The sequence below is a fragment of the Rhinatrema bivittatum genome, chromosome 4, assembly GCF_901001135.1.
Source record: "Rhinatrema bivittatum chromosome 4, aRhiBiv1.1, whole genome shotgun sequence".
Lineage (NCBI taxonomy): Eukaryota > Metazoa > Chordata > Amphibia > Gymnophiona > Rhinatrematidae > Rhinatrema > Rhinatrema bivittatum.
Window position 1 is genome coordinate 204,819,614 of NC_042618.1, and position 23,071 is coordinate 204,842,684.

General features: G+C 44.4%; 1 protein-coding gene across 1 annotated transcript in view; it reads left to right on the forward strand.

The window, feature by feature from the left end:
• LOC115090462 (hyaluronidase-3-like) overlaps positions 1–16,563 on the forward strand; it is a 65,191-nt gene extending 48,628 nt beyond the window's left edge. Inside the window, exons 2-5 of the mRNA XM_029599585.1 lie at positions 4,202–5,206; positions 9,626–9,715; positions 13,172–13,400; positions 13,788–16,563. Of these exons, the coding sequence (XP_029455445.1) occupies positions 4,277–5,206; positions 9,626–9,715; positions 13,172–13,400; positions 13,788–13,930 (1,392 nt within the window). The 5' untranslated portion in view covers positions 4,202–4,276 and the 3' untranslated portion in view covers positions 13,931–16,563. The remainder of the gene's footprint in view (positions 1–4,201; positions 5,207–9,625; positions 9,716–13,171; positions 13,401–13,787) is intronic.
• Positions 16,564–23,071: the final 6,508 nt, after the last annotated feature.

Below are 23,071 nucleotides of genomic sequence, written 5' to 3' on the forward strand. Positions count from 1 at the left end.
ACCTTAAATGTGTATATGTATGGATGAGAATGGGAGCTTGAATATGTGTGGGTGAGACTGGGAGTCTGGGTTTATGTGTGTGGGTGAGAATGGGTGCCTGGATGTGCGTCTGTGTGTGCATAAGAATATAAGCCTGGGGAGGGGTGAGAAAGTGAGAACTTGAATGTGAGCTTGTGGGGGGGGGGGGGGGGGGGGAGAGCATAGGAGAGTGACAGCTTGAGTGTGTGAGAGGGAGTCTGTGAGAGAAAGCGTGTGTGTGTGTGTGTGTGGAAGGGAAGAAGACAGTAATAGAAGAAAGACACTGAAAAGGAATTAGGAAATGAGCTATAAGGGAAAAAATGGGAAAAAGAGACCAGGACCAACTGATTAGAAAAATACAAAGATCAGACAACAAAGGTAAAAATATATATCTATATTTTGAGATGTTAGCAATTTAAATGTAAGCAACACAACCGCTCTCTCAAAATTTATGGACAGGTAGGAGCCGTGTATAAAATCGTAATAATAAGAAGGCTAAAGTACCACAAATCACCGTGAATTATGTTTGTATCATTAAGTAAACCTCATACTTAGGCGTAGATGTGAATGCTATGCTGCATAATTTGGCATTATTTATCAGTAAAAAAACAACTAGTAGACCTGCATGCCTACAGCCCACCCATGTTAACCTTGTGCCCACCCAAAAAATCAATTCTGGCTACGCCACTGATTGGGACCCTCCCCTTGGTATGCCATTGGAACAATACTATCTTGAGCCACATCCTCCTCTATAACAGGAAGAGAGAATTGTGCTGTGAACCACACAGCATTACCCAGTATTGTGTGATTCAAAGTGCAGCGCTTGCTCCTGATTGCAGAGAAAACATCCTGCAAAACCACCACTCTCCTCCTCCTCTTCCTGGCAGCTCAAAATGTCAGCAGTGGGGATCAATTGGAGGGTGGAAGTGAAAGGATCATTGAGGGGGATGGTGGTAAAAGAGAGGATTAGTAGAGGAGATGTGTATAAGAGGAAACCTGCACCAGTGGGGCGGGGCGGCTGCCCCCCTCCCCAATTGTCTGGTCCTCTGTGGAATCAGCCTGTAAGTTTGTACCTGAGGCAATAGAAGGTAAAGGTCACAAGAAGCAGCAGTGGGATTTGAACCTTGGCTTCCCTGGTTCATAGCCTGCTGCTCCTTAATTATTGGATGCTTTTCTATTATTCACCTATTTTAAAATATTTATTCTTTTTATTAGTATGCTTTTACTATTGTGATTGATGTTTTATATGTCTTGATTTTGTTTGAAGTGTTATGAGAAATGGTGATGCTTGTGTAACCACTGGGCTAAGGTCCTTACTAAGGAGTCCATGGGCCACCTTCATTTCCAAAGGCTTAAAAGATTCACACTTCCCATACAGTTATTAAGTTTCTCTCTCTCTGACTTCCAAGATTCCCTGTCGGGGACTTCTCCAAGGCCCTGAGCATTGTTAAAACAGTCTTTACATGTGGCAGCAATAATCATACAGGAAGCTGAGTGTGCTTTCCAACTTAACTTTATTGACAATTGAGGGGAAATAGCGAAAATAACTATTTACAAATCCTCATGCAGCCAATCCATTTACATTTTGGGCTCTTCAATAAATCTGTGACTTTGTAACACTTAAAGCATCTTTTCCTTCATTGCTCTGCTTTATAATACTGTCCTGATCTGTGCCAATTGTAAAGGTAGCTTAGAAGCTCCCTTCCAAATTTGAGGATTCAGGTTTCTCTAGTCCAATTCAGTTGATACACTTTAAAGTCCCATAAGGCAAACCTCTGTCCAGATGAAAAGAATGTATTTCTTACTTCATAGTCCAAGCTCCTCACAAGGTACGTCTCCACTCCTCCCTTCCCTGTCCAGGTGATAGCATAGTAATTAACACTGGATGGGTGCCACTGGTCTTCTCTAAATTCCAATTTCTCCTTCTTCAGGAATAAATGAACATTCATTCCTTCAATGAGCTTTAAAGATCAACGGGTCTATCAGAATAAAAAGCTCTTGCTCTCCTTTTAGAGGGTAGCACTGAGTCCCTGGATCCGAAGAGAACTCAGGCAGAAAGTAAAAAAATAAATCGGTTCCAAAAGGTAACCCAAAATGAAGAAAAGAAGGGTGGATAGAATGTCCTCCAAACAAAGGGTTAAAGCTGAAATCTTTAAGTTGGGAAGAAAGGCACCTTTTCTTCTAGGTCATACCTCAAGTTTCTTTCCAAGAAATGCAAAGATCCTTTTCTCAGAAACAAACAAGGAGCAAGCATGAAAGCATGCTTCCTCTGGAAAGGACAAATCCAAATCCACACCAAAAACAAATGGCACCGTAAGTTTTATAGGCCAGGGCTCCATCATTTCATTCTTTCACATGGGGGAGCTATACCCATCCACAGCCTTTTTTCGCTACCCACATAATGAATTGATATACTCCTCTAGTAGACACTCAGTAGAGCTCTTGTTTTTCCATTGTTGTACTGTATTTGGAATTTGACTTGTGGTTTCCAGTTCAGTTTTTGTCTGCACCTTTCTATCTATACTTTCTGGTCACTTTATTCGGTATTTAATGGTCTTTCTGTGTTCTGCATGTGTAACTGAGGTGAGATATTTTACTAGCATGTTGTTTCTGTGTAGGGATCTATAGCAGCCTGGCTAGTTCATTTTCCCTAATAAGAGGTATTTGTGTTTTAGGGCCTGGTGTAATGTTTGTAGTGTTGTCTTTTAATAGCTAGGGTTGTTACTGTTTGAGTGCTGGCAGTTAGTGCTGTTTTGGTATGGGAGGTTTACCATATTGAAATTGTAATTCAGTTTACTCATGGCTTTCTGAGATCAAGTTTGCATCCAACACGTATTGCAATAGGCCTAATACCATATGGATTTCAAGTGACTTTTTTGCAGGGTTTTCTGATTTACACCACAGCAGTCATACAAATATAATATATGTGTTGTTATAAGTGATATTTTTACCTCAGTCATTAGTACCTTTAGAGATCACAACACTCCTTCATCCGCGGTAAGGGAAGTAATAGGGTTCCTTGCAGGCAGTCGCTGTCTGTGGTGATGGAGGGCCCTGTTTGGACCTTCTGACTCCGTGTGATGTTAGGAAAGCAGCTTCAAATTGTAACCAGTTTATCACTGGCCATGACAGTTCTTGCTTAGGATAAGCATTTGGAAGAGAGAGTAATATTTCTTGCAGGGTTTACTGATTTTTGTCTTGTTCCTCAGCAAACTCACTTATGTCCCCCAGCCTTTTGTATCAGGAAGGTAGCACACATGTGCCTACATTTGACCAGTTCCCTTTAATGTAAAAGAAGATTGGAAAGGTATATGCTATGGAGAATATACAGTTTCCAAAAGTGGTCTTTACAATGGATGCAGTTTTCAAAATGTGTGTGTGTGTGTGTGTGTGTGTGTGTTTTTAAATGGGTGTGTGAGAAAGAAAGAGAGACCAGGGAAGGCTATGTTTATGTATGGGAGCAAAAGTGAGACTTTATCTTTTTGCATGTGTGTTTAAGAGAATGAGGCCCATTTTGTGTGCATGCTAAACTGAGGCTTTGTGTGTATTGAGAGAGAGCTGGAATTGGTTTGCATGTGTGCATGTTGGTGATAGAGATACGGTCATTTGTGTGCGTGCGTGTATGTATGTACGTGAGTGTGTCTCTGTTCGTGTTGGGGTGTGTGTATGCGTTTTGTGTGTGTACGTATGTGTGTCTGTACGTGTATGTGCGTGCGTGCATGTATATGCTTGTGTGTATGTGTGTGTGTACTTGTGTTTGTTTGTGTGTGTGTGTATTCTTGTCAATTGCATCTGTATGCCCTTTTTTCCCAACTTATGCATGGAATTTTCCACTGCTGGTTAATTTATGCACATAAGTTCCACACATGAGAAAAATATGCAGATGGTCTCCATCTTCCTGTATCCAATACAATCAACATATGTGCCTGTTTTTCTAAAGCTGTGGAACATAAGCACATAATTTTGAACATTCCGTGCACAATTTGAAAAAGGACACAGATGGAAAATGGTGTTGTCAAAAGGCATTTTCCAGCACTTCCGGTAAAGGACACAAAACAAAAGACAGAATGTTCTTCCCTATTAAACAGCCCATCAATTTCTTTCTTCATTTTGCCTTTGATGTATCATGGAAGAACGCTCATATTTTATCCTCTAATTTTGTATGTATCTTCTATTTTTTCAGGTTTTACCTTTATAAAGGAAGTTATGCAGGAAGTGGGAAGGTGTCTGTTGTGAAAACTGTTCTAGTCCATCCGCCATGACCCCTGCCTTAACTTTGTTGACCTCTCTCTCCTTCTGGCTCAACATTATGCAGTTATCGAGAGGGGATGGTTGTGCGAGATCTTCTGATCCTGCTTTCCAAAAGCCATTTATTGTGGTGTGGAACATTCCCACAATGAACTGCCAAAAATGTTATGGAGTCAGCCTTCCTCTTAGGGTCTTTGATATTGTGGAGAACCAAGGCAGCCATTTCTGTGGTCAGAACATTACAATCTTGTATAAGAATAAGTTTGGTTTTTATCCTTACATCACCAAGGATGGCTCATGGGTTAATGGTGGCATCCCTCAGAATATGAATTTAAAGAAGCATCTTGTACAGGCTTCCAGTGACATACATGACTTACTGAACCGAGACTTCCAAGGGCTCGCAGTCATTGACTGGGAGGAGTGGCGGCCCCAGTGGAACCAAAATTGGGGCTTTAAGAAGGTCTACAAGGAGGCCTCCACGGAATGGGTCCTCAGGAAGTATCCACGGCTGCCCAAGAAAGAAGCCATTTCCTTTGCCAAGTTGGAGTTTGAACGGACAGCACAGGTCCTTATGACTGAAACACTAAGAACTGCGAAGGAATTGAGGCCGAGAGGACTCTGGGGCTTCTATGGGTTCCCTGACTGCTTAAACCATAACTGGAATAAAGGCGATAAGGGCACTGAGTACACTGGTCAGTGTAAAGCTGCATCCATTCATCGAAATAACCAACTGATGTGGCTCTGGAAGGCTTCCACCGCCATCTACCCAAGCATCTACCTCCGGCAAAAACTGAAAGACTCCATCACAGGCCTCCATTATGTTCACTACCGAGTCAAAGAGGCCTTGCGGGTAGCGGGATTCAATTCCAGCATTCCTGTCCTACCGGTGCTAGTATACTCCAGAGTCTCCTACATGCACTCACTGAGATTTCTATCTGAGGTAATGGAGGTCAGAAATAGTCTGAGGGGTGAAATGAGCACTAGAGAAAGGTATCTCCTGCCCAGTGCTCACCAAACTTAGGTGCTTCTGTAAGAAGCACTTTTCACACTGTCCGCATGGGTCCCTTTTACACATGGACTTTGCATCGATTTTTTAAAGCGAAAGTATGTGCATACTTTCAATTTGCACCTGCTCATGGTGCAGGCACAGATGTGAGCATGCCACAGATGTGGCTAAAAGTAGGCATCTTGTGGGACACCGCACATAATTTTAGCTGCATATAGAGAAGCGCGGTTTTCAGGAGGACAGTTAATGCGGGTACAATACTTTTTACCCTCATAAATGGCTTGGAAAGCTGTCCCTCCCCCATCACAAAGGAGTGTGGACCACCAGCCCAGAACAGGGTCAAACAAATATTTGATAAAATGTGGGCAGATGTTGTTGAGGGGTTGAGAGCAGACCAGGAAGATAAGTGAGGAAAGCATGCAGAGGCCTAGCTTCAGGATTGCCTTCCAACCTGGATTTGTGGAAAGAGCTGACGGGATTTGTATGTTACACACGGAGTACATGCTATGTTCAGAATAGTTTTTCCGCTTACAACCATGAGGGAGGAGTAAGTGGGAGTCTGTGTACAGGGGGCGGGGTTTAGAGGGGCTGAGCAGCTTGGAAGATGCCTTTGTGTGCATGTGTGTGTAGCTTTAAGTAGGATTGGGGTGCTTATGGGAAACAATTAGATACTCCTCCTTTGCCCCCTCCATCAGTTTTACCCAGAGCAAAACTGAAACAGTATCCCAGTTTGCTCAGTTACCATGCAAAAATGATAATACCAATTCAAACTTTAAAAAGCAAGTAAGGGAGCCAGCCAGCGGCTTAGTGACGGAAGGTCCCCAGTTCAATCCCAGGGCCAGGTTTTCCACTCTGCGTTGTCTGTGGCTGGGGATGCTGGGCAGGCAGCAGTCAAAGCCCCCTGGGGTGGGGGAGAGGGAGTTGCAGTCATTGCTTAAGGGTGACATCTAGTAACCAGATCCATGGCCCATGATTGCAGACACATGGAGAACAATAACTCTCAGATGCTATGAGTGGCTTTTTTTTGGGAAGAAGAGGCCAGTGCTAGATTTAGATCAAGGGTGGGCAACTCTGGTCCTGGAGTGCCACAAACAGGTCAGGTTTTCTGGATATCTGCAAAGAATATGCACGAGCCATATATTTGTGCACGGCTTCCATCACATGCAAATCTATCTCATACATTTTCATTGCGGATGACCTGAAAACCAGACCTGTTTTAGTTGCCTACACCTGTTGTAGATGCTTTCACAGACAATAATTATTTCTGTGGACGTTTTTCCTTCCTGGAGTTGCCAGAACTTAAATGCTGGCGCAGAGCTGTGGCATTTCAAAAGTGTGCAAGGATACTGACTCTCGGGTGTTTGGGGCTTTATTTTGCCTGATGCTTAAGCAGGGTTGCTAACAATCTCCATCTTTTCAGGACAGGTTGATCCAATCCTGGTTTATGCCATTGCATGTAGAAACTTGTAATTCCGATGTCCCCAAGAAAAGCAGACAAGTCCAGGCATGCCATGGGGGAAAAGCAGGACTGGATCAACCTGTCCTGAAAATAAAAAAAAATGGAGCCCATTGGGAACCCTCTCTTTAGGTCTGATCCCCTCTTTCACATCTGAAGCCTATTTTCCAAAGGAAAAAGGCTTCTCCATTCTACCCTGTTTGTATGCATGAGGGGCTGCAGGGAGATTGTTTTAAGTGGGTGGTGCAACATGCTGCTGCCATGTGACTCAAGAACCACTTAAGCACATGCTAATTATTTAAATAAAAGTAATCATGAGCTCCTAAGCTCATATCCCCTATGCACTAGCATGCATTAACTTTCTCAAAGCCATGTAATTGTGAAAAAATGAACGACACTGGGGAGGGGTAGTGGTGGGGAAAAGAATAGTGTGCCAGCCCTGCATCTCAGGGTCACAGTGTTAACCTCTTTGGCAACTTCCAGACACAAAAAAAGGCCGTCTGCCTCCAGCAGCAGCTCCAGAACTGTTTCTGATCAGCACAGCACAGCACTGCACCTTGCAGAGCACTTTGCACTCTTAGGGGCAGATTTTCAAAGGGTTATGTGCGTAATTTACGCGCATAACCCCGAAAAAGTGCCCCTGCTTCAAAGCAGCTACAAAAGTACTGGCTTTCCCCTCCCGGCCCGAGTTTTCAGAAGGAAACACCACAGGCAGTTTCCCTTTGGAAATTAGATTGCAGGTCTGCAGGTATCAGTGCAGATTTTCTGCCAGGCCCACTCAGTTGCCAACCTGGAACTTTTGTTTGAACTTGCTTCCTTTTTTCCCATTGCAGCTGGACTGGAAGGTGGAATGACTTCAACCTTCAATTATGAGGGCAATTTTTAAATAGCTTTGGAAATTGCCCTCTCTGCATATTGAGTTTGGATCAAAGCTGTATACATTGTGAATGATTCTGGCGTGCAGATCATGATTTCTTTTGCTATGGCATGCAAAGAATTTTGAGAAGTGTGTGGGGATACATGCAACTTTCTGAAACTGAACAGGGGTCTGTGTTTCCTGAGAGGTTGGGAACCCCTGCTCTAGGGTATACATGTTTAGATCTTCCCCATATGTTTTAGAACATAAACAATTGACCATTTTACTAGCCACCCTCGGAGCCAGTCATGGTTTATATCCTTTTGAAGGTGCAGTCTCAAGAATTGTAAACAATATTTCAAATCAGGTCTCACCAGAGACTTCTACAGGGGCAATATCACCTCCTTTTTCTGCTGACCATTCCTCTCCCTATGCAGCCAAGCAACTTTCTGGCTTTTGCTGTCACCTTATTCACCCGTTTGGCCACCTTAAGATCATCAGATATGATCAACCCCCAGATATGCAAAGCCACCTGATGAATATTCATGGTGGATATCTGAAAACAGATCTATTTGTGTCCCTTACTGGAAATCCTGGCTTTTTGGACATTTCTGGTAAATTTTGGAGACCCCCAAACAGAGGGAATCAAACATGCAGGGGATTCTCAGGACTTTAAGATAGTTCTTACATAACATCTGGTTTTCTACTCAAGTTCCACACAACACATATTAACGTTAATTTATAGCAGTAGTTGTCAAACCGGTCCTATGGACCTACCTAGTCAGTTGCTTTGCCAAGCTATCCACAATGAATATGCATGAGATGGATTTCTGTGCACCACCTCCATTGTATGAAAATCTATTGTATTTATAACCTGAAAACCAGACTGACCAAGCAATTTCCAAGGACTGGCTTGAGAACCACTGCTTTATAGATTTTATGCCTAGTGTTTCCTAACCTAGTCCTGGAGACACATCTAACCCACCTGATGTTCTGGATAGTCACACTGAATACGAATGCAATAGATTTGTATGGAAATCTATGTCATGGATATTCATTGTGGATATTCTGAAAACAAGACGGTTAGTTGAGCCTCAGGACCGAGATGGGAACTGGTGCTGTATTTTTTGGTTTGGGATTACTGTGAGTCGAGTATGTCAGAAATATATTGTAATACTCGCTATCCCAGTGATTAATTTAGGTTTCTGGTGTCTCTAGGTCCTGTTGGATCTGTTGCTCCTCCACCTCTACCTGACCCCCCACACCCAGAGGTCAGAAAACAGGACACAGAAGGTCTAAGGAGGTGTAGCCCCATGGTTTTCTGCAGCAGCTCAATGGTAGATTCTGCAGCAAGAATTAGAAAATTCTGAAGCATATTGGCAAACATTTCCATTTTTTATATTACATTATAAAAATTAAAGAGGTCCATTTTGAGTAAGCCAATGAGCAGGAACATTATCTGGGTAAAGGAGGGCAATGGCAGTAACAGGACAGGAGGGGAGAGGCTGGATAAGGGAGCAGGGCAACTTTGCTCTGTTCTGTCCCCTCTAGTCTCTCCTCTCCCCTCCCCTCCTGTTGTTTGCACACTGCCTGAAATGGGAGAGGATGGAGCAGGATGTAGAGCAGTGGTCCCCAACCCTGTCCTGGGGGCCCACCAGTCAGTCGGGTTTTCAGGATATCCATAACATGCAAATTTTCTCTCATGCATATTCATTGTGGATATCCTGAAAACCCGACTGGATGGTGGGCTCCCAGGTCAGGGTTGGGGATCACTGATGTAGAGGGTTGGTCTGCTGAGTGATATTTCTGCTACCCCCCCCCCCCCCCCCCCCCCCCCCCCCCCAAGATTTTTGCCACCCTGGGCACAGGCTTAGTGTGCCCGTAGAATGTAAACAGAATGACCCGTGTCAGAGGTGTGAATGTATGGAAACAGTATATATGATGTATATTTCAGAGCTAGGATGAGGCAGGCAGTATGCTGCACTGGTCCTGTGCTTTCTGTCTGTAGTATACTGTCTGCTGTCTCTGCTCATTTCTCTAGCGGGACCTACTGCACACGATTGGCGAGAGTGCTGCTCTGGGAGCTGCAGGGGTGGTACTCTGGGGAGACCACTCTTTTTCCAGTTCTGCTGTAAGTATGTCAGTCGCCCCCATCTCCTTCAGCTTCTGGAACTGTGGGGGAAAGAAATGTGAGACAAAAGGAAAATATGTGTTTGTTTAAATTAACTCATCCTACAGTTGGAAAAGAAACAGAATTTTGCTGGCAGTATATTAGAGTTTGGCATCTCCTAAAGATGATCTTCAGGCTCTGGATCTGAATAAAGTAGCTTGTGTGGTACCTCAGAGGACGCCTGTCATATCTCTGTGCAAGCTGTGCCTCTGCAGCCGGTTTCTGTAAACAGCTGGTGGCCACTTAATCCTCTAGCTTGCTCCCCACCTTCATTCTGCCATGTGGGGAATCCAAGGTGCCATTCCCAGGAATCCACAGTCATGAAAATCAGCACAAGCCAAAATCTTTTTACATAGCGCTGCGGGTGTCCAAAATAACCTCCCCGTAGAGATGGAGCAAACTAACCAGAGAGAGAATTCAAGCTTGCTGTGGACAGATATAGAGGATGGTGGTAAGGGCAAGGGCAGGAGAGAACCATAAACTGACATCCTTACATGTTGACAATTACTGGCAAGCTCCACCTCAGACAAAGCCAAACCCTGGAATCCAGTTCAGCCCACATCTTGGACTGGTGTTTGGAATGCCTCAATCATTCAAGCTCAACAAATTCAGCTGTCTCCAAGCAGTGGCGTAGCCAGAATTGATTTTTTGGGTGGGCACAAGGTTAACATGGGTGGGCTGTAGGCATGCAGGTCTACGAGTTGTTTTTTTACTGATAAATAATGCCAAATTATGCAGCATAGCATTCACATCTACGCCTAAGTATGAGGTTTACTTAATGATACAAACATAATTCACGGTGATTTGTGGTACTTTAGCCTTCTTATTATTACGATTTTATACACGGCTCCTACCTGTCCATAAATTTTGAGAGAGCGGTTGTGTTGCTTATATTTAAATTGCTAACATCTCAAAATATAGATATATATTTTTACCTTTGTTGTCTGATCTTTGTATTTTTCTAATCAGTTGGTCCTGGTCTCTTTTTCCCATTTTTTCCCTTATAGCTCATTTCCTAATTCCTTTTCAGTGTCTTTCCTTACACACACACACACACACACACACACACATACACGCTTTCTCTCACAGACTCCCTCTCACACACTCAAGCTGTCACTCTCATATGCTCTCCCCCCTCCCCCCCACAAGCTCACATTCAAGTTCTCACTTTCTCACCCCTCCCCAGGCTTATATTCTTATGCACACACAGACGCACATCCAGGCACCCATTCTCACCCACACACATAAACCCAGACTCCCATTCTCACCCACAAACCCATGCTCCCAGTCTCACCCTCACATATTCAAGCTCCCATTCTCATCCATACATATACACATTTAAGGTACTATTCTCACCCACACATACACACATTCAAGCACCCATTCTTATCCACATATTCAAGCTTCCATTCTCACCCACCCACAAACCCAGGCTCCCATTCTCAACCACACATACACACATTCGAGCTCCCATTCACCCACATATTCAAGCTTCCATTCTCACCCACATACACACCCAGGCTCCAGTTTTCACCCACACACACTCCCATTCTCATCCACACATACACATTCAAGCACGTGCACAGCTTCCGCTTTCTCCCCCAGAGCAGGAAGATCAGCTGCCTCTCCTGCTGCCACCGGCCTCCTGCTATCTTCGGGCGTCGGGCCGTACTGCCCGCCGAACTTCCTGTCGGGGGGGGGGGAACGTCCGCTTCCTCCGCTTCCTCCCTCCCCCCCCCCCCGACAGGAAGTTCGGCGGGCAGTACGGCCCGACGCCCGAAGATAGCAGGAGGCCGGTGGCAGCAGGAGAGGCAGCTGATCTTCCTGCTTTGGGGGAGTGGAAGCTGTGCGCGGCGCTTCCGCTCCCCCAAACAGGAAGTTCGGCGGCCGTTTGGCCCGAAGATAGCAGGAGAACGGGTGGCAGCAGGAGAGGCAGCTGATCTTCCTGCATTGGGGGGAGGAAGCGGAAGCTGCGCGCGGCGCTTCCACTCCCCCCCCCCGAACAGGAAGACCGGTTGGCCATACGGCCGCAGCAGCGCTTCCCCACGTGTGCAGTGATGGCGCGCGAGGCGTGGGTTCTCTTGTTCGCTGTCGCGGGGATGGGATCCCGCGACAGCCTTGCAGTTCCGGTGCCAGTTGGGTGGGCCTGGGTCTAAGTTGGGTGGGCACCTGCCCACCCAGGCCCACCCGTGGCTACGCCACTGTCTCCAAGGCTTTCATAGTAACACACAGGGGCCGATGCAATAAAGTGCGCTCAGCCTAGCACATGGGTCTACGTGCGGTTGGACGCATGTTTTGCACACGCTAGACGAGCACCCGATGCAATAAGGAGATTAGCGCATCCAAAACGCGCACCCAAACAAATGCGTAGCCGATAGCGCCCATCACGTGCACATTCCATGTAGATGAGGCTATTAGCTGTTACCCCCCGAAGCAGGAAATCGCTGGGCACCCAACCCATACGTTTTAACACGGCAAATTTAACTCCAGCTCCGGAGGTGGAGTAAAGTCAATTCGCGAGTCAAGGGCTCATGACAAAGTAAAAAATACGGTCCTCTGTCTGTCCTCCTACTTAATATCGTTGTGACACTTAAATTTACTGCTTGTGGCGTTGAAAAATAAATATATTTTGGCTTGATAAAAAAATAAAATTCTTAAGGCCGCACTGTAATTTAGATGCCCATAGCAAGGGGAGAGACAGCATGTTGGGCTTGACGTACTTTTAGCCTGACCCAGCCTGGAATATCTTTTGTTTTTAGGAGGGAGTCCCAGACCTTGCATAATGGCAACACATCGTGCCAGACTAAGGGTGCACAGGTCCTGAAGGGAGCCGGGGTCTGTGTCCTCTGGTTGAGGGCTGTCACTCCTTGCTGTTTTCCTCACATTGAGGAACCATATCTTGTTATACTCTCTCTTCTCACTTTGAGGAACCACGTGTTATCCTTTCTCTTCTCAGCTACCTTTTGTTACCCCTTTCCCAGTTTTGATCTCCCTGTTAAAATGTAATTTCCAAGCTTAACCCGTTTTACTGTAAACCGGCATGATGTCCACAACTAATGCCAGTATATAAAAATGTTTTAAATAAATAAATAAATAAATGACGGGGCTATATGGGAAGGGGGAGATGATAAACAAATGGGGAGGAGGCGAGGGGCACCTAAGTAGTTGTGAGTGAAGGCTCATGATGCTGTAACCAAACAGGTGCTGGCTCCAATACACCTGAAAGCTGAACCTCCCTCAACCAAAAAATAAAATTACGGATATACTGTTCCATTATTTAAATGTCAGCAATAGGAATTCCATTAAAGTGTCTAAGGCCGTTGATCAATAGAGTCCCTACCAGTGGTGCAGATTTGCAGTGATGGGGTTCCTGTGCTCTGATCTGTGTGTCACTGCAACTTTCCTTGCTGTTTTCAGAGGCGCTGTGTGAATCTGCGCAGGAACCTGATGACATCCTTGGGGAAGTACATCGTGAACGTGACAGTAGCGGCAGAGGCCTGCAGCGCTCGACTGTGCAGCAGGAACGGGCGTTGTGCCAGAAGGGACCCCGAGAATCTGAATGCTTTCCTTCACCTCCACCCCCAGAGCTTCCACATCGCCCCAGCTGACGGGGGCCAAGGAGACCCTGTGGCTGTTGGGGAACTGAGTGAGGGTGACTTGGCGCAAATGAAGGAATTGTTTCGATGTCATTGTTACAGGGGCTGGAGTGGAGCAAGATGTAGAGTAAGAAGCTCAGCTAATGCATGCAGTGGGGTGGGGATATAGGATGAGGCAGATGGGTGGTTGAAGAGAGCCACAAGTAGGGTAACCATGCAGCTCCATGTCCAAAAGGACAGGCTGAACCATCCCTGGTTCTACCCCATTGCAGGTATGAAGGTGTAGTCCTACATCTATGCAATGGAATAAAACGAGGACTGATTCAGCCTGCCCCTTTAGCATGATTCTTTGTGGTCACTGTAGCCACCAGGCTACCAAGAGGAGCCTTCAATCAGTGACACCTCCATTTCTTATTCTGAATGCAGTTTTGTTTCAGATGGAGGAAGGACGTTGAAACATTCAGAGGTACAAAGCAGAGGATCATCCTACCCAATCTGTTACAAGAAAATAATGAAGAGCTGTGAACATGAACTTCAAGGGTACTTTATAATAAATGAATGCAGTGGGGGCTGTACATGATGTCACATTTCACAAGGTTTGGGGAGAGTACTATGGACTCACCAGCTCCTGTTATTCCCTGTTATTCCCTGTTATAGCAGGCATCCCTTGCAGCCAGTTAATCAGAGATCAACAAATCTTTCTTACCATTGATCAATTTTCGCAAGGATTTATAGCTTGTTTTATAATATTGGTCTTTATATTCAGTGAGTGAATTTGATTATTCTTGCGAACCGCTTCGAAATTTTATATTAGGCGGTTTATCAAGTTGAATAAATAAATGTATAAAATATAGAGGTGAATTCTACCCCAGACCTTTACAGAGATAATGCACACATTGCACCCCATAATAACTGGGAACAATTCTCCTTTTCATGTTGATCTTGCTGTCACCAAAACTCCTCTACGATTGCAGCCCCTCGGACCTGCTCTGTACTTAAAATGGGAAAGGGGGGAAATTTAGAGAGGGAATTAGGAATCGAGGGGGGACTGAGAAGTGAGATGGATGGAGAGGAAGTGGGAAGACTGGCAGGTCATGAAAAGTAGGAAAATGGATCGGGAGGTGATGGAAGAGAGGGGATTAGAAAGGATGGAAAATGAGGCGCGCAGGAGAAGGAGGTTTGTGGCAGAGGTTAGAAGGAAGAATGAGACATATGAAGGGAAGATGTAGGAGCAGGAGGCAAGTGGAGATGGAAGATTGAGAGGAGATGGGGAGATGTAGGACTTAGATTGGTAGTGAAGGGGGGTGATGGAGATTTGGCAGGTGAGGGGAAAACAGAAGATTGGGAGGGACGTGAGAGATGGGGAACTGGGAAATGAAAAGAGCGGGATGTGAGGAAGAGATGGAGAAACAGAAGATGCTAGTTAATAGGGAAGTGAATGGAGCTACAAGACTGGCAGGGGTGGAGGACCGGGAGAGAAGGGGGAGATTTGGAAGGGAGCTGGAAATGGCAGATTGAGAGCTTGAGAAAGAGGAAGAAGTGGGAGATGAGAGAAGATGGACAATTGGGTGGTAACATAGTAAATGACAACAGGTAAAGACCAAAAGGCCCATCTAGTTTGCCCAAAAGTGATTCTTTTGCACATTTATGCAAAATAGATCAAATTTTCATGCAGAACCCAACCCCCAATCCAGCTGTGTCCCCTTTAGGGTTACAGCTGCTGCTCCATGCAGGTTTTCCCCATGTCATCCAGGAAGCACAATGCAGCCTTATCACTGTCGCTCAGCAAAGGTTGTGCAGGTTCCTCATTACCATTCTCTTGCTGCCAGGGATCCTCTCTGTTGTTTATGCCATGCTTTTTTTTTTTTTTTAAAGTCTGTCACTGTCCTCGACATTACCACCTCCTCTAGGGCGGCTCGCCAGGTATCCACCACCCTCTTCAAGAAAAAAATACCTCCTGACATTTTTTAAATGTATTTACATTGCATATAGTCAGGGATTATAATTTCTAATTTTCAAAAATAAAGTGTATGGAGGTTGCAATGTTCTGATTTTGATCTGGTATGCGCAAGTGTCAATGCATGCCAAATGTTTGTATGGTTGAATTAATAAAAAGTTTTAAACATAAGATGTATTTAAAAGTATTTCTATGCTGCATTATCCCAGGTTCTAAGCAGCTCACAACAACCCATTCATAATTACCAAATAGACAAACTTTCACACATAAAAAGCAAAACTTCCAAACATCACCTTCTCAAAATCTTCTCAATTAGCAGCACCTACATAGCTTACCCTGTACTCGGGGAAGCTGATATTGAGTGCTACTTAGCTGGATAAGTGGTGGCTGCTGAATTCCCAGCTATGTTCAGCGGTTGCCACTTAGCTCGACAGGTACTTATCCAGTTAAGTAGATAGCCGGATATCTAATGAGTGAGCAATGGGTGGTTTGGGAGGAAATACTTATCCATCTATCATAGCCAAATAAGCGCTGATATTCAGACTTATCCACCCATGGTACATCGATAAGTTAGACCGGCTTAATATTTATTTATTTAAAAAAAATTGATATTCCGCTATTTGGATACAACCATCATAACGGTTTACAATATTTACAAATATCAAACTAATGACAAACAATATTTCCAACAGCTGTGGTTACACTCTTGCTTTCTTAAAACTTTAAACAATAATTTACAGAGTAAAAACAAAGAAATAATAGATTCATCCGGACATTCATATCATTACTTAATGCTCACTGCTTCCTCGTACTTGCTCCATTTATTAACTATAAGATCTTATTATGTCTCATTATTCTCTGTGACAAAAGCTTGCTTATATAATCATGTTTATTTTTTTTTCTTAAATTGTGCTGTATTCAATTCTAATCTTCATTCAACTGGCAGATTGTTCCAGATAGTCGGTCCGGCCACAGACAATGCTCTTTCCCTTATGGAAGTTAACTTTGCGGATACCAAAGATTGGATAGATAGGAGGAGACCTTTATTAGCAGATCTCAAATTTTTCTGCGGTATATGTAACCTTATTGCCGCATTTAGCCAATCAACGTTTTCATTATGAATTGCTTTATGTAGGATGCATAGCGCTGTATACTGCACTCTCTGCTCTATTGGTAACCAATGGCGTTCCATCAGTACCGGCGTAATATGTTCTTTTCTAGCAGGTCTAAACTTGGCCGGATATGAGTTATCGGCTTAAGTGGCGATTTCTACAGGGATATTCATCAGCTTAGCCATACTGCTGAAGATCCTTTGTAAATTAGCTGGATAACGTATCTGGCTATCTTACGCAGGTGCTCAGCTTTGAATATTGAGGCCATAATTTATAACCTGCACTTCCTCCTCCTCCAGGATATTAACCATAATACGTACTAATTTAAATTAAACGCCTCCCTAAACAGAAATGTTTTTACTGTTAATTAAAAGCTTTTAGGTTAATTGGTTTGTATCTGAATCTGCCCCCTCAGTGCTTCATACTGTGGCCCATAGTTCTGTAGCTTCCTTTCTAATGAAGGAGCTTGGCTTCCTGTGCATGAATACCTCTCAAGTCCTTACAGGAATAGGCAGAAGAGCACCAGCACACAGCACTATTCTCAGAATGTGCATTAAAATAGTCTAACAACTCTATTTCATAACAAACGTAATTGTAAAACACAGAGAATATGAATTTTACCTGTGAATAGTACCTTACAGGTACACCTGGTCATGACCTACTGCACTAAACAATCGATTGTATTATATAATATATTGTAAGTGAACCTTTTGTGGCACCTGTTAGAATGTACTATAGTACACATCTCACCTACTTTATGTGCCTACATGTAAACCGTTGTGATGGTATATAACTTAGAGACGGTATAGAAAAGATTTTAAATAAATAAATAAATGTAAATGTCTGTATCATATCCCCTCCCATCTTTCTTCTAAGGTACACATATTAAATTCCTTCAGTCTTAGAGGGCTTCCAGTACAGACCCTGGACCACTTTGATTGCCTTTCTCTGGACCGTTTCCTGCCTCTCTCTATCCTTTCTGAGATAAGGTCTCCAGCACTGAACACAGCACTCGGGTGAGGGCCTCACCAATGCCTCACCAAATGGTATCATTATTACCTCTTTTCTTCTGCTGGGTATGCCCCTCTTTGTATATCCAAGCACCCTCCCCTGTGAAGTAACATTGAAATCCTTAGATTTGCATACAAGGAGCTCATTAACATAATGACTGTGGTCTCCAGTAGGTGATGCGATGAGCTGTGCTGCTAGGTCCATGGCTGCTGGTCCCTCGTGTCTTACTGCAACTCAAACCAAATGAAGTCCTAATATGGAGATTTTGGCATGCACAGCATGATCTTACCTGGCAGTGGGTCCCTTTTCTGCTCTTACCCAGTATTGGATAAGAACATGCCTCCAGGACTCGAGAAAGTTTTGCTGGCATTCTTGCTTTCTTAACCACACAGTACTAGCCATTTTGAAGGTTTCTTTGATTTGTTTTGCCCAGTAGCTTTTCCCTGTTCCTATGGGCATCCAGTTCATCTGGACCCTACCCCAGTTGGAGTTAGCAGAACAAACTTCATTTACGGCAGCCTGGTGTTCTTCCCCAGTTTTGCTCCCATCTAGTAGAGCCACAGCAGCAGCAGCAGCAGCAGCAGTCTTTTAGCTGAGAGGCGAGGACCTGGAGACCAGTGTAAGAGCACGCTGGAGTCAGCCAGTGGATGTCAATGTGGAGCACTGGGAAAGATTCCCTCCCTGGGGCTGTGAACCCCGTCCCTACAACATCCACAGCCGCTGCCTGCCTAAGGAACGGGAATCAGGCTCAGGAATTAAACCTGGATCTTCTGGGCCATCAGGTAATTAATATAGTAATTTACGTTGCCCGGTAGGCCTGTGCATAACTCCTGAAGACAAGAGTTCTAACCCTCCTGTGGATAAAGTATTGCTGCTTTCCCTAGGTTCGATACAGCTACTCTTCTAGGCTAGCCTTCGTGGGCTGGTGTTTTTTGTCCCACAGGGACTCCCAATTCCTAGTTAGCTGCTTCACTTGTGCAGCTTTTATCCATCACACAATTCACATGGAAATCTTTTTACCGTGGCAGCAAAAGTGGGGAATCAACTACTACACCCTTAACCTTTTTGACAAGTAAACATTTTTCTGTGCTTTCCTGGCAGCTTGTACATTATTCTCATCCATTCCCTTCTGCCAACTTCTGTTCTTTTGACACTCACTTTCATTTAACCCATCTGGTTGCATATACTGAGTCTCCGGGCTATGAAGATTTATCTCATGCATATTCATTGTGGATATCCTAAAAACCTGACTGGCTGTGGGGTCCCAGGACGGGCCTGGGGAGCCCTGATATAGATTCTAGTCGCGCTAGGCCAGAGGTTCTCAACCCGGTCCTCAGCTAGCCAGCCAGGTTTCCAGGATCTCCACCCCGACTATGCACAAGATAGAGTTACATACAATGGAGGCAGCGCATTCAGATCAATACCATGCATATTCATTTTGAATATCCTGAAAACCTGACTAGCTAAGTGTGCCCTGAGGACTGGGGTGAGAACCACTGCTCTAGTCTACGAAAATCAAAATGTGCAAAACATTATACATAAAACTAAATCTCCACAGGCCAGAAATGAATATTCCTAAAACAGCCAAAATATCTTCTTTCATCAAAACTAAAAGTGCACAAAGCTGAACATCGCTAGATATTTTACCATTTACACATAGTTGTACGTCCCATGCCCAAACTATCCTGGTGACCCCCCCCAACCTGGGTAGGAAGAGCTTACATTAACCCGAAAACAAGATGAGATTAGAATGGTGCATAGCTATGAAGCTTATACAAGTGCAGAATGTTTAATAAATAAAAGAGATCCCAACACAGTGATGAGCGCTAGATAGTTTTTCAATAAATACAAATAATTTAAAGTAACAGTGTATCAAGAGAAAGGGGGGGAAGGTTCCTCGAGTCTGGTGTTACTGAGCAAGTTAAGATGTGATGAGCCCCATTGGCCAATGAGCCAAGACAGGGCACAGAAGGGGAGTCCTAGGTGGCTGTGAGCTGTATTAAAGGAACAACAACAAAAGTTGTGGTGGTAGATGAGCTCAGCACTTCTGTTGGTTCTTCAAGGTCTCATAACCTCCTAGGATTCTTATTTTTCTCCGGGACCAATATGGTTATTAGAATTGCACACTAATTAAAGGGCACTGTCCCTCCAGGAGCCTTGCTGATAGCGACAGCCAAGGTTGTGCTAGTCCTGGGATGGCTTAGAGGCAGCAGCTGTGGGGCCCGTGCAGCAGTTCCAGATGTAGGAGAATGTGTTTGCTTGCTTAAGTCTCGCAGGCACCGTTTAACAGACTTGCAGGGTCATTTTGTAAACTGCGATGTGCAGTTATCGCACGTGATAAGGCCCTAACGCATGCAATACCGGCCCCATCGCAGCGGTGCTATTTAAGTCAGGGGGAGGGGAAGAGTGTGGGCGGGGTTTGGGCAGGGCTATGGCCCGGCAGCGCCGCGGGAGATACCACCACCTTTGCCCGTGGTGCCATGGGGGCGATAGTGTGAGGCACGGCCGTACTGCGGGGGACGAAACTGCACTGCCGCGATGCAGCCGGCTGCACACTGTCGGCCCCCCTCCACCCCTTTTTTTTCACGGGCCATCAATCCGCTGCACTCATTGCAGAATGATAAATAGTAACACAGTAAATGGCAGTAAATAAAGGCCGAATTTTCCCATCCGGCCTGCCCAGTTGACGTTCTTCCTCTTTGTTTAGAAGAGCAAATAAATTCCCAGTTTCCCATCCCCCCATGTCTTTTACCTGAACCTTCCACCCTTTTCCTATCGCAGCCCTCCATATCTGTCCTAAGCAGGCCCAAAATCTGTCAAAAAGTGCTGGCATTCACCACGTCACCATCTTCAGCTTTGACCGATACTTAATCCAACACCCAGGCCCCCTTCCTTGTCTTACTAACAAGTTTTGGATGAAGGAGTATGGTTGCCGTAGTTTTGTAGTAGTTGCCATGGCCTGCAAAATCAGTGCAGTTGTCGTCCAACCTCCCCATTGATCGCTGAAGTTTGGGTTTGAACCCTGGTGTCCCTCCCTGCAGGTTATCCCAGCATTTTTGGAAGCCCAATGCAGCTGTACTGCTTGTGCTAGGGTTGTAACCACTGCTTTGTGCAATCAGGTTTCCAAGAAGGTATTGGTAGATGCACTGCCGTTTAGGGCTATAATTATCACCGCTCTGGGCAGTTGCCTCTGTGCCTTCTTAGAAACCCAATGCTGTCGTACCTGTGCTGTTTTTGAGTTGTAACTGCTGATCCATGCAGGTAGCCCAATGTTTCTTTACCATCCCATGCAGATAAGCATACCACATCCCATAATTACGGTTGAAGGAACACTTTATCAAACACATTGTCTCTCACCCTTGACTGCCTCCCTTCTCCCCCTACTCCCATCCCAGCCCTCCTACCCCCCCCCCCTGCTTACCCTCATGCTTCCCCCGTCCACAAGGTTTATGAATAATTGTGAATAATTACCCAAGATTAACCCACAGCCGAGTTTAATCTAGCTGATTCTGTATCGCTGTCCTTGGTTTTCTTGGTTTTTCAATGACTATTTTAGCACTCTTCAGTTGATATCGTTTTAAAATATCTCTCCATAGTTTTAAAATATCTTTCCTGTCCTCCAGCTCCCAAGTTTTTCGCTCCCTGTTTGATGTAACTTTTACCTTCTACATAGTTGTTAATTGGTTTCCCCTGTTCTATTGTAAACCGGTACGATAAGACCGTGGCTTGAGTATCGGTATAGTAAAAGAATTTAAATAAATAAATAAAATAATTAATCCAACACTCGGCCTCCCTCCTATCACCAAGTTTTGTAACAATCCAAACACCTACCAAAACCAGTGAGTCTGTTGCCAAAATGTGGTCCACCATAAACCTGCCAGCACCAACCTCGGGAGTTCCAAACCAGCTCCTCCACGGCTTGAGTGTCCCTAAGCTTTGGCTTCATCCTTCTCACCTCTCACCTCTCCCCTTGCCTCTGCACTTGAGGGAGTTAGGGTGGCTGGTTTTCAATACTGTATCTCCCAATCCTGTTCCTACTGATACCGGGGAATATAATGGCCAATAAGGACCATTTAGGCCCATATCGCCTGCCAATCCCAATGCCCCAGTGCAATGCTTAGGGTTTAACAACTAACCCCAGGTGGATCAAACAGGTTCATCCAGTCCTGGTTTTGCCCCATTACATGCATGGATTTGTAATTCTGACTGCCTAAGGGAAATCAATGGGACAATCAGAACTACAATTCTATGCATGTAGAGGCAAAGCCAGGATAGGATCAACCTGTTTGGTCGACCTGGGATCATCCTAGGAATGCCTTAGAGCCCAGCCTTTTTGGTGATGGAAATATACAGCTGAGTGCAAATGCTAAGGATGAATTGTCATGCTACCTAAAAATGCAGCCTTAGCATCCAGCCAGGTACAACTTGCCTTCCTGAGCAGAGAGGTATGTATGTTTATTTTTTTTAAGCAGTAGAAAGGGAATACCATGTTAGCTCACCAAAAATAGAAATCTTCAGATGGGGCACTTATCTGATCCCAAAACATGACGGACATAATCTATGAATAATTTCTGTGCTGTTCCAATCAAATGTGTCACAAACTGCAAAGCAAGTAAAGATAAACCTCATTTCTCTTCGCTTTGATCCTGCTAACTCACAGCCCTGAAGCAGGTATCCTAGCACCTACTTAGCTCCCTATAATTTGTCACTGTAGAACCTCTATACTTTTGCTGTTAATTCCTTTAGCATTATGTAAATTAATGTAGTGGACCTGTTTTCACAACCTACATTCCGTTCCCCTACAGAAATTCAGCACAATGACTCCAGTAGCCCTGAAAACGAACATCTTTAGACATTCCATAGCCTTTGAAAGGTATCAGCTCACCCAACTATTCAGATGTGTTTTTAACAAACTGAAATGCAGACTTCACTGATAAAATAGCTTGAAATTTTCACTTCTTGAATCCATCTTGTGTTGCACAGCAGGACAGTGATATGGGCTTGACCATATCCACAGAAATACACTCTAAAGTGGGTGCAGTGCAGAATTAGGATGCTTCCCCTTACTACTCACCATGCAAAAAAATAATATTCAAATTCTGGTGTCATCTCAACAACAGCTACACAAACTCCCACCACTACCAGGCACTCTTTGAAGTAACACAAAACCCTAGGATAAAACACACTTATATAGCAAATCTTCCCTACTAATCCAGCACTAACACCTGCAACTTAAACAACAACCCAGCCTATGAAAAGGTGGCAATGCAAATATTTCAATGGGCCCTAGAACACCAATACACTTCCCACTGGGAGGTGCAAATTGAAAACCAATAAAAGCTGGAGAGCTACAGATTCTCTACACAGAAAATACTCATCTTGGTCACAAATGCAAAAAAATAGGCACAAAATTTAGGATAAGTGATGAAAGATTAGAAATAGAAAGAGGAGAGGGAATTAGAAAGGGAGAACAGATTAGTTTTGAATCTTAGTAAATCAGAGGTTATTGAAGTTGGGTACAAGGATAATAGTACCCTATTCAGTAGTTGAGCATACTAAGTTAAAGGCAACAGAAGTGATTAAATCGTTGGGGGTCAAATTAGATTCTTCACTAACTTCGAAAAAAAAGATTTCATCAGTG